Source organism: Pteropus medius, unplaced genomic scaffold (genome assembly GCF_902729225.1).
Source record: "Pteropus medius unplaced genomic scaffold, Ma_sr-lr_union100, whole genome shotgun sequence".
Classification (NCBI taxonomy): Eukaryota; Metazoa; Chordata; class Mammalia; order Chiroptera; family Pteropodidae; genus Pteropus; species Pteropus medius.
The window spans coordinates 4,777,090-4,789,606 of NW_024352784.1; the positions used below are offsets into that span (position 1 = coordinate 4,777,090).

The 12,517-nt window shown below is 48.2% G+C and overlaps 1 protein-coding gene across 3 annotated transcripts in view; it reads right to left on the minus strand.

Annotated features, from left to right (window-relative positions):
- Window positions 1–9,828, minus strand: part of CHRDL2 (chordin like 2) — a 32,597-nt gene extending 22,769 nt beyond the window's left edge. For 2 of the 3 annotated variants that reach the window (XM_039848044.1, XM_039848042.1), the window contains exon 1: window positions 9,212–9,828. In XM_039848044.1, the coding sequence (XP_039703978.1) occupies window positions 9,212–9,293 (82 nt within the window). In that variant the 5' untranslated portion in view covers window positions 9,294–9,828. The remainder of the gene's footprint in view (window positions 1–9,211) is intronic. The other variant, XM_039848043.1, reaches the window with a different exon arrangement.
- Window positions 9,829–12,517: the final 2,689 nt, after the last annotated feature.

The window sequence follows — 12,517 nt, forward strand, 5'->3', positions numbered from 1 at the left end:
AGAGTGATTGAAATTGTTTCCTTATGTGGATTAGATACCTTTCCTGCAAACCTGCTTTCTTGAAGCCCCAACCTCTTACCTTCTACAGCCAACCATTTGCCCAGGCTTTTGGGCTCTCTCTAGGACTCACCTGCCTTCACCTCTCATCTGCTCACCAACAAGCCATGGGTCAGGGTTCCCAGTCCAGCTTGCAGCTGCTGGCCCCACCCTTCTGCCTCTTGCCCTATTTCTGCCAACCCTCCTCCACTCAGGCACCTGGTGATTTTTGCCACCCAGAAAGGATGATGCTACCATTCCAATAGAAAAACTGTCCATTACCTAAAGAATATCTGAGTTCCTTTAGGAAAAAACTGGGAGACCCAGCACAAGTGAAGTGTCTACAAAGGCTTGCTGAATTAAATAAGATTGAAATATGGAGAAAGGGACCAACATTCATTGACTATCTTCTCTGCACATCACTTATCTCATTAACATTGTTGTTTGGATAACTAAATTGGAAAACGCTTGTAAAATGCTTACTTAGTCTAGTTCTCAACACTTAGTTGAATGCTATTATTATGATAATCATGGTAAGGTCTCAGCAAGATGGACATTATCATCTCGAATAGACTTTTATACTCACAGAATCCCAGAGCACTGAAAGCAGTACACTTGTAGGGGGAGGTCACACACAAGGCAGAATTTTCTCAGTGCTGGCGGTGGGCTGGAGTGCAGCCCCCGGACCCACAGCTCTAGAGCTGAGGAGCTCAAGGGCCATTCCCAACCTTTAGAAAGTTGCCTTCGTAAGAAGCAGAAATCGGCCTCTGGCTCCTTGCACTGCTCCTGCTCTGCCTCTTGGGCCTCCCAGAACAAAGGTCTGAGGCCATGGTTTTGATGCCCTCAGAGCTGTATTTTGATGGCCACTGGGGACCAAGGAACACACAGCTTAGTTCTCTCCCCACCCCGCTCCAAACCCCCAAAGCAGAGGAGGGGATCAGACAGCAGATCCCGTTCCCAGCAAGGCCCCGGCTGGCCCGTATCAAATGAACTGTTTATCTCAGCCTCCGCTGGCAGAGAGGGCGGGACACAGGTCCAGCTGGGGTGCTTGTCAGAGTCAGCCTAACTCTCCGAGGACTGAATAATGTCTTTCTTCCTCAATCCCCTCCTCCCACCAGGGAGTGGGGCGATTACAACACTACTGTGGCCTTAGGTCTCAGCCTTGCTGCTGAAGAAACCATGTTCCACCTTCCTTGTGGCAGCCCTGTATCCTGGCCCCTGAGCCAATTGGCATCCCCTCTCCCTCACAGATTGTTCAGAGTATGAAGACAGAGAGAATGTCTCAGCCCAAGGCCAGGCCGGGAGGCCATTCCCCTCACCAACAGATCTGGCAGTAGCTGAGAGTGTGGGGGGCCTGGCAGGCCATCCCTCAACCCCAGGAGGCCTGCCGAAACCATAATCCCCACCTTTATCAGACCCTCCTAGGTGAGAGGCACAGGGAAGGGTGGCATCCCTGGAGCTCCCTCTTCTTCTAAGGAGGAAAGTGTCCAGGGCCATGCTAAAACCAGGCAGGGGGTAGAATCGCCAGGCAGGGGGTGGCCTCTGCCTTTCTTTATCCCTGCAGTCCTGGCACTAGCCCCAATCCCTGCACATGGCTGGTGGGAGGAGCTCTAGCTCTTTGTGCCACAAATGCACTGTATGATGTTGAGATGAGTCTTTCTGAGCCTCAGTTTCCCATATGCAAAATTAAGTGTGTGTCTGGGAGTGAACTTTTATCTTCAAAGGTTTTCTGCACAGATAGTTTATGAATCCATGATTCCAAAATTCTATGACTCTAAGGTTCTAGGTTTCTAAGATTCAAGATTTGAAAATTCCATGTTTCTAAGAGTCTACTTTTCATTAGAACATGAAGATTTTGTGGTTCTAAGATTTGATCATTTTAAGCTTCTACCATTTAGGATGTGTTTGTGGTTCCGTACACCTAGACTCTCAGGGGCCCCAAGGAGGGTTAGGATGAGGTTCGGGGAGCCAGTGGGGCCTATCCCGAGTGACGTGGAGGAGGCAAAGTTTGTCTCTCACATCCCCTCCCTTCCCTTATGCTCTCTTTGGTCCTCCGTGGCCTTCTCACTTCTGCCCTGGCCTTGGGCCTGCCCTGCTTCCTCTCCCCACCCCACTACCATATCTCATCCCACCAACCTGTGCCCATATCCCTCTCCCCAATTCAGGGAGCTAAGGAGGCTCTGTCAGAGATCTTAGAATTAATGGCTGTGATGTCTAACCTGGGTAAGAGACTGTTAGTGGGGGAAGTTTATGTTTGAGGACAATTGGCCCTGTTCCAGGTTTTAGAGAAACAGATAAGAATTAAATTTGGACAGGTCTCATACCCCTCAAAACTCCTCATTCAGTGGATATATGTATATAGTCTAAAGACTCTGGCTTCAGAGTTAGATAGGCCAGGGTTCAAATTGGATTTGGCTTTTATCTACAGCCCGAGTTTAGACAAGTTACTTAACCATTTCAGGCCTGTTTCCACATCTGTCGAATGAGATTGGTAATAATCTCTACATTTGGGGGTTACTGTAGAATTAAATCAGAGAATATATGTAATACGCCTTGTGCCTGACACATATAGATGCTCAATTAAATAGTAGGTTAAAAACAGACAAAAAGCAGATCTGGGTGCTGACTCATTAACTTCCCTAACAGTCTGTTTCTCATGGTAGATTTTACTCCCGGGATTCTATGAACAGCTCCAGGCTCCTATGAACAGCTCCAGGCTCACAAGGGCAAAGGAAAGCCACAGAAAAGTTTCAAATTGGGGTGTGCCAGTTATCAGGGTTACATTTTAGAATCATCGCTATGGCCACAGGAATAGAGAATGAATTGGAGGGCAAGACTGGAGGCAGAGAGACCAGGGGGAGGCTGTTGCCGTCATCTGTTTTGAGACCATGCTGCCCTAGATCAAGACAGAAGCAGTGCCCATGGGCAAAAGTGCAGGTTTGAGAGACACTTAGTAGGTACAGTGGGCAGGCTTTGGGACAGACTGGACATGGATGGAGAGGGTGAAAGAGCAATCAAGATGGGATTGAGCTTTCAGGCTGGAACAAATAGCTCAGAATGGGGTATTTGGCACAATAAGCAATAAATGTAATTATCATTAGTTATGATGTTATTATCATTAGTAATAGTAATATTATTTCCCACTATTCATGTATTGAGCTTTTAATATATCAAGTCTTATACTAGTCATGGGTCTGGTACACGACTAAATAAGACATAGTCCCCATCCTCGAAGAGCTCACAGACTAAGGAAGAAGACAGATAGATGTAATGCATACAGTCTGACAAATGCTGTGATAGTATAGAAGCATAGGCTCTTCAGGGAAGCTTCCCTGGGAAGATGCCTGAGCTGGGTCTTGACGAGCTAACAAGGTACCAACAAGCAGCAGAAGCATCATGCAAAAGCACAGAAGTTGGGTGACCGTGGTTCTTGCAGGCCATTGCGGGTGGCTGGGGCGGGCTGGGTGCCAACACTCCTTCCTGCAGTGTCCACTCGGATAGGCCACAGCCAAAGCTCTTCATCTAGTTGGACACTGACTAAAGTGATTGTATTTAGTTGACCTAACCTGAATTCAGGACAGCAATGTTTACCAGACTCCAAATGTTATCAGGTCACCCCAGCCTGTCATGAGCTAGCTCCTACCTGCTTTTCCAGAAAAACTCTGTGGCAGCCCTGTTTTCAGCCTCATCTCCTCTTGCTGAATTTCTCACTCTTCCACCACCCCCGCCAGGCTCCTTCACACTTTTGTCTTCGCACATGCTGTTTCCTCCACTTGGAATGTGAAACCCCATCTCCAGCGTTTGACCAACTCATTCTTCAAAAGCTTGTTTAGGTGTCACCCTTTCTGTGAAGCTGCTCTAACCTTCCAGGCCACTGGCCAGTCCTTCCTCAGGTCTCCCACACAACCGAGTTCAGCCCTCTACTACTGGTATAAAAGTACCCATTAAGTGGGTTCTTCTTGCTTACTCAATTGTGAGCTTCTTGAGAACAAGAACTAGATCTCATTAATTTTTGTATCTCCAGTGCACCATGCAGAACCTACATAGAGGTGATGCTTGCAGAATAAATGTACAATGAAAGAATGGAGTCAACAGAGAGGGAAGCTCTGGAAGAGATGGTGATTGATGGCTCTTATTCCTGAAAACCACTTTCTTTAACAAAAAGAGAACTTCATTATGTGATAGGAGAGCCAAATTCCTCTCAGCATCACTTTGATCTTACCACCTAACAGGAATTAGCCTCTTTCCAGCTCTTGCCATGTGAACCCCCAATCACCTACCAAACCAAACACCATGTACAAAAAGGTCAGGAACCTGGGCAGGTAAGGGGATGAGGGATTCCATGATCTTCATATGTAAGTTAAAATTTCCAAACTGTTCCATCTAAGGTCATCCCACACTCTGCCTTGAAACTCTCATGCTATGACAAATGTCTTGTAAGGGGTAGTTAGGAGTGGGTAGTGTAGTTGGGAATTCTTCCAATAGGAAGCAGAAAATTCAACCAGAAAGAAGCTTCTGTGCTACAGGAGAGGCTGGAGGGGACCGAGAGGGACTGGGGTGTGAGAAGAGAGGCCTGGAACTGTGGCTGGCCTGTCCACAGCCTGCGAGGGCTCAGGAGATCAGAGTGAGCCAGGCTGCACAGAAATGTGAGAACGTTTACATCTTTTCCCTTGCGCCCACACAGCCATATTTTCTCTATTTATTTATAGTCCTCTTTTCTCCAAAACAAACTCACTCCCCTCTAAGACATAAGCTCTGCTCTGGTACCCAATGTGGGAGGCCTCCTAAGGGAATCAGAAGTGAAAACCTCAGCTCCTCCGGGGCTGAGCTGTGCAACCTAGGGAAAAGGTCTTCACTTCTCTGACACCGACTCCTCTAATCTGGCATGTGACAGATGTTCAGGAGCCTTGAATGACCTCAAAGGAGAGAACCATCAAATCAGGAAAGGAAGCTCTGATACCCAACAAGAATCAGGGGGCAGAGTTGAGACTGTTTATATTCTATTCTGCCTTGAACATATACACTTTAGATTCACAGAATCTTAGGGAAACTAGGGACTTAGAGATGACATACAATCCTCTATTTTACAGATGTGAAAACCAAGTCCTCGAAAGGGATTGGGACTTGCCTAAGATCATTGATTTATGTCAGCACAAACTCCAATGTCAGTCTTCAGATCTGAAGGGGGTGCTTATAGAAATACCCATTCTCTAAGAGACAGGATAGAAAGAAATGGCTTTAAATGGCAAACAAAAGGATCCAGGTAAGACATAAAGAAGAATCTGATTACAGAATGGGTAACAGAAGACTACTGTGAAACGGTCTTCCCTGGGATGGGCTTCTGCCCAGAGGCAGAGGCAAGCCTGAAATGATCTTCCCAATTGCACCTCCAGGCGGCACCACTCTCACCCCAGTCCTTTTATTTGGGAGTCCAAGAGACTCAAGGTCCCTCTCCCAGAGCCCGGCGCCGTGGCCAGTGGCTGGGGGAACTTGAGAGGCCAGTCCTGGAACAGGTGCAACAGCTGGAGCAACGGGCGCAGCTGTTGCCCAGCTCCTGCTCAGCAGTTTGCAAGTGAGTGAGTGAGACGGAGACCTCTACTGGTGGGAGAGAGGAGGTGCAGAACCTCCCAGATAGGCTCAGAAAGGGGCCTGCCTGGAGACAGATGTCCCGCCTTTCCTCAGGTGCCTGCCACCCTCTCATGTACATCTGGACAGGTGGATGGGGATGCGACTAAACTGAACAGCAGGGCAGGGTCCCCACTGGCGAGTCTCCCTCTACACCCACTGTCTGAGGCTCTCTAGGTTCTTTCTCTTAAGGGTCTGTCTGTCTACTCCTCTCTGGGGCAAAGGAAGGAGTGTCATGCTGCACACCCACACTTGCCCAACTCCCTTTTCCGAAGGTCTGAGTAGACTCAGAATAAAGACACTAGCATCTTTGGATCTTAAAGTCCTAGAATCACGAGATGTTAAAGCTAGAATCGTCCTCAGTGATTATCTATCTATGTCCAACCATCTCACTTCACAGCCAGGAAAACTGAGAGGCGGGGAGAAAGGCAACTTGCCCTGTGCCACAGTTGGGATTGGTGGCCGAGCCAGGAGCTGGAGCTCTGACCTTCTGATTCCAAGTTTGTCTTTTGCAACACATTATACCATGGGAGCTCCCTTCCCGCCCCATCTCTGCTTCTGGGGTCTGGGATTCTGTCACCGGGGAACAGAAGCTTCGAGTCCCTCAAAGATAAAATAGAGAGATCAATGTTTTTACTTGATAATTTGACTCTCCTGAAAGTGGGATTGGATGGAAGGAGGGGAGAGAAAGCAGAAGCATGCTGGATACCTTGTAGGGGGAGACAATTAGTAAGGGTAGGGTACAAAGGAGAGGAGCTGATAAGGGCATACAGTTCTGGAGAGGAGTCAGGATACTAGGCAGACTCTCCTTCCATAGAGGGATGAGTGATCAACATTATGCATGCATATGACTCTGCCTGGGGCTGGAATCAGTACTGTTCAGAGACCAACTCAGGGACTCGGAATTGGGGTTCAATCTGTGGTTAGGATTTGAGGATCAGGGCTCAGCATCTGGCTGGAGTTGAGGCTCAGTCTGGGTTGGGATCACAACTCAATCTGTGTCTGGAAACAGAGCCAAAGATAGAAAAATCTTTGTTTGAATAGCCTTGTAATTTAACCGAGGAGCAAGCTGCCATGCGTGCTCACAGGCCCTTGGCATTTGCAAGGCTAAGCCACCTCAAGAGTCTGACACCACACAGACTTGAGAATTTCCATCTGTCAGCACCACTCCTAAAAGCACCTAAGATGCCACCAGGAGATTTCTTACCCACAACAGGCCCAGGATCTTACTTAAACTAAGACAAGGACCTTCATAAGAGACCTTCAAATAGGACCCTGGCAAATAACTATAGTATTTATACATTGTCATCAACAGACAAAATGAAGCTCAGAGAAGGGAAGTGATTTGCCCCAATTCATACAACCAGTAAGTGACAAATCAGAAACAACAAGCCAGGTCTCTATTCTTTTCTTTAATAAATTTGCTGTGTGACCTTGGGCAAGTCATTCACCCTTTCCGTGCTTAGTTTAACTATAAGGATAGGAAAATCGCGGGGTAGAAGCAGATGATTTTCAAAGGCTTTTCCAGCTCTGACATCCCAGAATTTTAACACAACCCTCTGAATGCCAGTCCACCTCAACTTAACTTAATAAGTCTGCTCTGAGTTATTATGTGTCTTGAGTTAAGCTCCAGGCTGTAGGGGAGAGTGAATACTGGCAGGACCCAGTGAGAAGTATGGACCTGAAGGCCAGTGGAGGCATAGAAGAAGGAGATCAGAGTGGATCTGGTAGCCAGGGAAAAGTTTGCTGAAAGGTGTATCTAAGCAAGGTGAAGGGCTGACGAGATATGAGAGGCAAAGAGGGGTATGGGTAGGACATGAGCAGTCTTGCATAATGATCTGATTCTAGGGCATCTTTCCAAGATGCATTAAAGGCAATGATATCTGGAGAAAAACCCTGAAACTGAGAACAATGTGCCAAGTAGGAGAGAGGCAGGCATGGAGGGCATCCTGTGCTAAATCCCTTTTAAGAAGCAACAGGTAAGTGTTAAGAGGAAACCTCTAGGGCTCAAGGAGGGGGAGGAAACATTTACTGAGTACTAGGCATTGTACTGTACTGAGCACTTTAACAGTCACCTCCTTTCATCCTCTTAAGAACCCTTTGGATTCCAGGTGAATATGTCTGAGACAGATGACAACATTAAGGCGCAGAGAAGTTGTAACTTATGAAAAGGAGCAAAGCCAGAACTTGAACCCAACACTGAGCTCTTCCCATTACTTGTTACTAAGGACTTCTATAAGTCTCATGCTGTTGGCAGCCCAGGAAGGACCAGACATGAAGCCTGCCTTCTCCAGGAGAGACAAGAATGAAATAAAATCCAGCCCCACGGGCTCAGAAAGTCACATGCAAAAGAAAGGCAGATATCGGGGAGCTGAGCTGTAGGGAGGAAATAGCATTAGGCTGAGAGGTGGAAAAATGAGATCTTCATCCCAGGCTCTTCCCAGTATAACCTAGAGCAAAACCACTGCCCCTCCTGGGCCTCCGATTATTGGATATTCAGGGTTTGAACCAAGTGCCTTCCTTCTTATTAAGAGAATCTTTAGTTTTGTTATCCATTCTCACAGCATTCTAAGAGATAGGCAGGGAATGGGGATGGGGTCCATCAGCCTATTTGGGGGTTAGGGAGGAAACTGAGGTTTAGAGAGATTATATAAACTGTGTAAAGTTACACTGCATCCAAGTGGAAAAGCATGAATTAGGAAACTAATATTTTTAAAGAACCTACCATGTACCAGCTAGATGCTGATGCTAGTTGCTTTACATGTTTTCTCTAATTCAATTCTCACAACAGTCCTGGAATTTTTACTCCTATGTAATAGATTAGGAAACTGAGGCTCAGAGAGGTACCCTCCATGCCTGCCTCCCACCAACTGGTATTCAATAGACCTGGGATAATGAATATTGAGCTCTCTCACTGTGCCCTGCTGCCTTCCAGGGTCTCACAACTCTAAATCAGGGTTCCTCCCAGACCCTGTGGGGCAGGGGAAAAAAAGCATAGGATTTGGAATTGGAGAACACTAGCTTTGGATGGTTTACTAGCTCTGTAAATGTGAGCAAGTTTCTTTCAGCCTAAGTTTTCTCATCTATAAAATGCAAATGATACCCACCTCTTCGGAGTGAGGATCAAGAGAGAGAAGGGATTAGGACCGTTATCCTAGTCAGCTCTCTCTTTTCACCGGTTCTCTTTAAAAGCAGTAGCCTTTTCATCACGGCCCTGCACCCAAACACATGGGACTCTCTACTAGGAAAAAAAACACCCCCGCACCCCCAAAGCAGTGATCTGCCCTCTTTCCCGATGCCCTCAGTCTTCTATTCTCAGGTCCTTGGCAGCAGTACCCTTGGCTCTGAGTCTTGCCAAGTTCCACCCAGTCTCCTAGTCATCAGCCCATACTAGTCGGCAGAGGAGCTCCACCCTTTTCGGCACAGGTGCTGCCTGGACGGCAGTCGGAACACCTTGGGGGTCCCAAGTCCTGCCACTTTCCCGACAATCCCAGGGGCCTGAACCCCTCTTCTGCCCTCCCAGCGGCCCCCGCCCCCGCCATCTACTTACGAACTCGAGCGTGGGAGTCCAAGGGGAACCAGAGCAGCGCGAGTCCCAGCAAGGAGGAGAGGACCCTTCCCTCGAGAACCATCCTTCTTTCCCCCAAGGACAGGCCACTAGGCTCTGAGCCGGGAGGGGAGTCAGAGACAGTGAGATGAGGGGGACACTGAGGCACAGGGACACAACGTAATCGACAGACCAGGGGAAGGCTGCTGCTACAGTGGGGAGAGAAGACACTAGAAGGTGGTGAGGACAGAAAGGGAGGTCTACGGCGGGAATAAGAGGAAGGTGTTAAGAGAATAAGTGGAAAGGAGGGAGAGAGATGGAGAGATGAGGAAGGTACGGCAGCGGGCAAAAGTAATAAAAGCAAAGGAGAAGGTGAGAGGAAGGGGAGGAGAAGAAAGACGCGAGAGGACAAGAGTCTGCAGAGCGCGCAGCGCTGGGCGAGGTGCGCGGGGCCAGCAGGCTGTTCCCGGCGCGTGGGCTAGAAGCGGCCGGCGCCCCCAGTTCGGTGGGCTCGGGGTCGGGCCGCGGGGTCCTGGGGCCTGGCGGGGCGGCGGTCCCGGCGGTAGCGACGGCGCGGCGGCCGCAGGGGAAGGCTGCACCGGGGCTGGCTGTGCACGCCAAGGGCGCCAGGCGCCGCGCTCGGGCGCATTTGTACTTTGCCGCGGGAAGCAGGCAGCCCCGGCCTGGCGCTGGCCTAGCACTGGCGCCTCCTCTGGGGCACCGCGGGCTCGGTGGATTGGTCACTCGAGAAACAGGCCCACTTTTTCCCCTCCTCTCTCGTGCAGGTCTCCGGGACCGACGCTCCAGGCGCGGCGCCGAGAGGAGGCGAGGGGGCTGGGGAGGGGGAAGGGGCCACCCGGGCCACGAGTTTTAACCCCTGACTCCCCGCGACGCCCAGAGTGCGGGAGGACAAAACCCAGTTAGGCTTCAGGTGGAACTTTCCGGTGGGGAAGGATGAGATGTCGGAGTCGGAGAGGGGAAGCCGGCTGGAAACCGAGTGGCGCTCAGGTTGGGGAGCTCGGTGGTGCTTGCACAGAACTCAGGCTCTGGATGGAATCAGGACACTTGCTATTCTTGTCTGTTTGTGGCCTTGTCCAGTCCACCTCGGAGCCTGTTTCCCCTTCTCTAAAATGGGGATCTTAATATCTTCAGTATCTTTAATATTTTTAGTATCTTCCCACAATTATTTGGCTCCTACTTATCATTGCCACCTATTCTACACCAACGAAATGAAATTAGATAATGAACAAACGTCAAAGCACTCAAATCTGGAAAAGTAGGGGTCATAATTCCAGGCTCCCAAAATGTCCCTACCAGTTCCCCCTCTGTACCCACACATGCCATGGCCAGGCTGAAATCCAGCCCAGCTAGATCCTTGGCCTATCCTCTAGAACTCATCTTCTCTTTCCCCCATTCCACCCCAAAGCAGGACACAGTCTCTCCTTTGCCTCTGCAAATAAGTCCTGCACTTCTCCAAGAGTGTTGGCATGTTTGGTCTTCCTCAGTAAAAGCTGGCTGTCACAATGCTGTCTCTCCCCAAAGGAGGTGAGCTCCCCAAAGGCATGGCCCTGAGGCTCCCCACCCCCAGCCTGCGGTTGGTGTTTCATACTTTGTGTTAAATGACTTTGTGAATTAATAGGATCCTAAGAAGAAAACCACCAACTGTCCAGTCAAGAAACACCCAGACTGAAATCGAAAGGGCAGGGTCCTTGTCCTGGCTCTCTCCCCAACTTGCTGGGACATTCTAGGTAAGTACATCCATCCCTGCTTTAGACAGACGTCAGCTTCCTGAGAGCTTTTCTTACAGAGCTGCTGGAAACTCCAATGAGTGTTGGAGGGGAGAACACTGGGAGTAGTAAGAAATGCGATGGGATCTTGAGATACATCCCATTCTGGTAGAGAATCACATTCCCAGGTTGAAACACTTCCGACTGGCTGGCTGTCTGTTAAGATATCTTCCTGGTCTGAGGCTGTGCTCCCCACTCCGCTGTGCTGCCATTCTGTGCCATCCAGAACCGACAGCACTGGGAACAAACAGTGATCCCTGAAACAGTTTTCCCCAAGCTCTCAGAATCAGGGACAAACGTGATCTGCCCCTTAGGTGCCCTTCAGACTTTACTTCTCCATTCCAATCTAGCAAGTCTAGTCCTCTCCCTGTGTGTATTTTAACAGATGATGAAAGCCATGTATGTCATCATGCTTCCCTTTTTGCCTTGGCTTTCAAGGAGCTCAGAGTTAAATTTGGTGCTTAACTGCAGAAAAAAATCTCATCCCAAGAATTGGGGACAAAGATCTTTTCCTTTTTCCACCTTTGTTTAAAATCTACTACACACATATATTCACATCTTAGGTGTAAGAAGTGGATTAAGATTGGCTTCCCCTACATCCTGCTCATTCTGCTTCAGGAAAGGTCTCTACAGTGAGACCAAAAAAGGTCTCAACCTTCTTCTCCATCTTAATTGTCCTAGAGTTCAGGCCATCACCATCCCTGAACTGGACTTTCCGAATAGCGTCTTAACAAGCCTTCCTCCCCTAGCCTGGGCCCCTCCAGTCTATTTTCCTTACATCTTTCTTAAAAATAATGTTGATCATTTTCACTGACAATTCTGATCATATCACTTTTCCACGTAAAACCCATCATTGGAAATAAAAAAATAACAGTAAATGCAATGTGGTATCCTAGATTGAATTCTGGGACACTTGCTATAAGGACATTAGTGGAAAAACTGGTGAATAAAGTCTATACTTTAGCTAATAGTAATGTACAAATATTGGTTTCTTAGTCATGACAAATGTGCCGTAGCTATGTAAGATGTTACCACTGGGGGAAGCAGGGTGAAAGATATATGGTTCTTAGATAAGAACTTTATACTTTGCAACTTTTCTGTAAATCTAAAATCCTTCCAAAATAAAAGTTTGTAAATCAATAACAGAAAAAAAACACACATTGTCTTCCTATCATTTACAGATTAAAATCCAAAATTGTTAGCACTGGATTCAAGACCATGCACGTTTTGGCTCCTGCTTACCATTACCACCCACCCTACCCCCACGCCCACTCCCACCCCTGCAAACTGGCCATACATTTTCACACCCCCATATCTTTATATATATTTTCCTTCTGCTTGGACTACTTTCTCCTTTTCTTTAGGGAATTGCTTTTTACTTTTCAAAAGTCAGCTCTCTTCATCCTTCCCCCACCCCAACTTCCTTCTCCTTTGGTAAAGGGGTCAAATATATGGTGACAGAAGACTCAACTTCCAGTGGTGAGCACACAATAGAGTATACAGATGTCATATTATAAAGTTG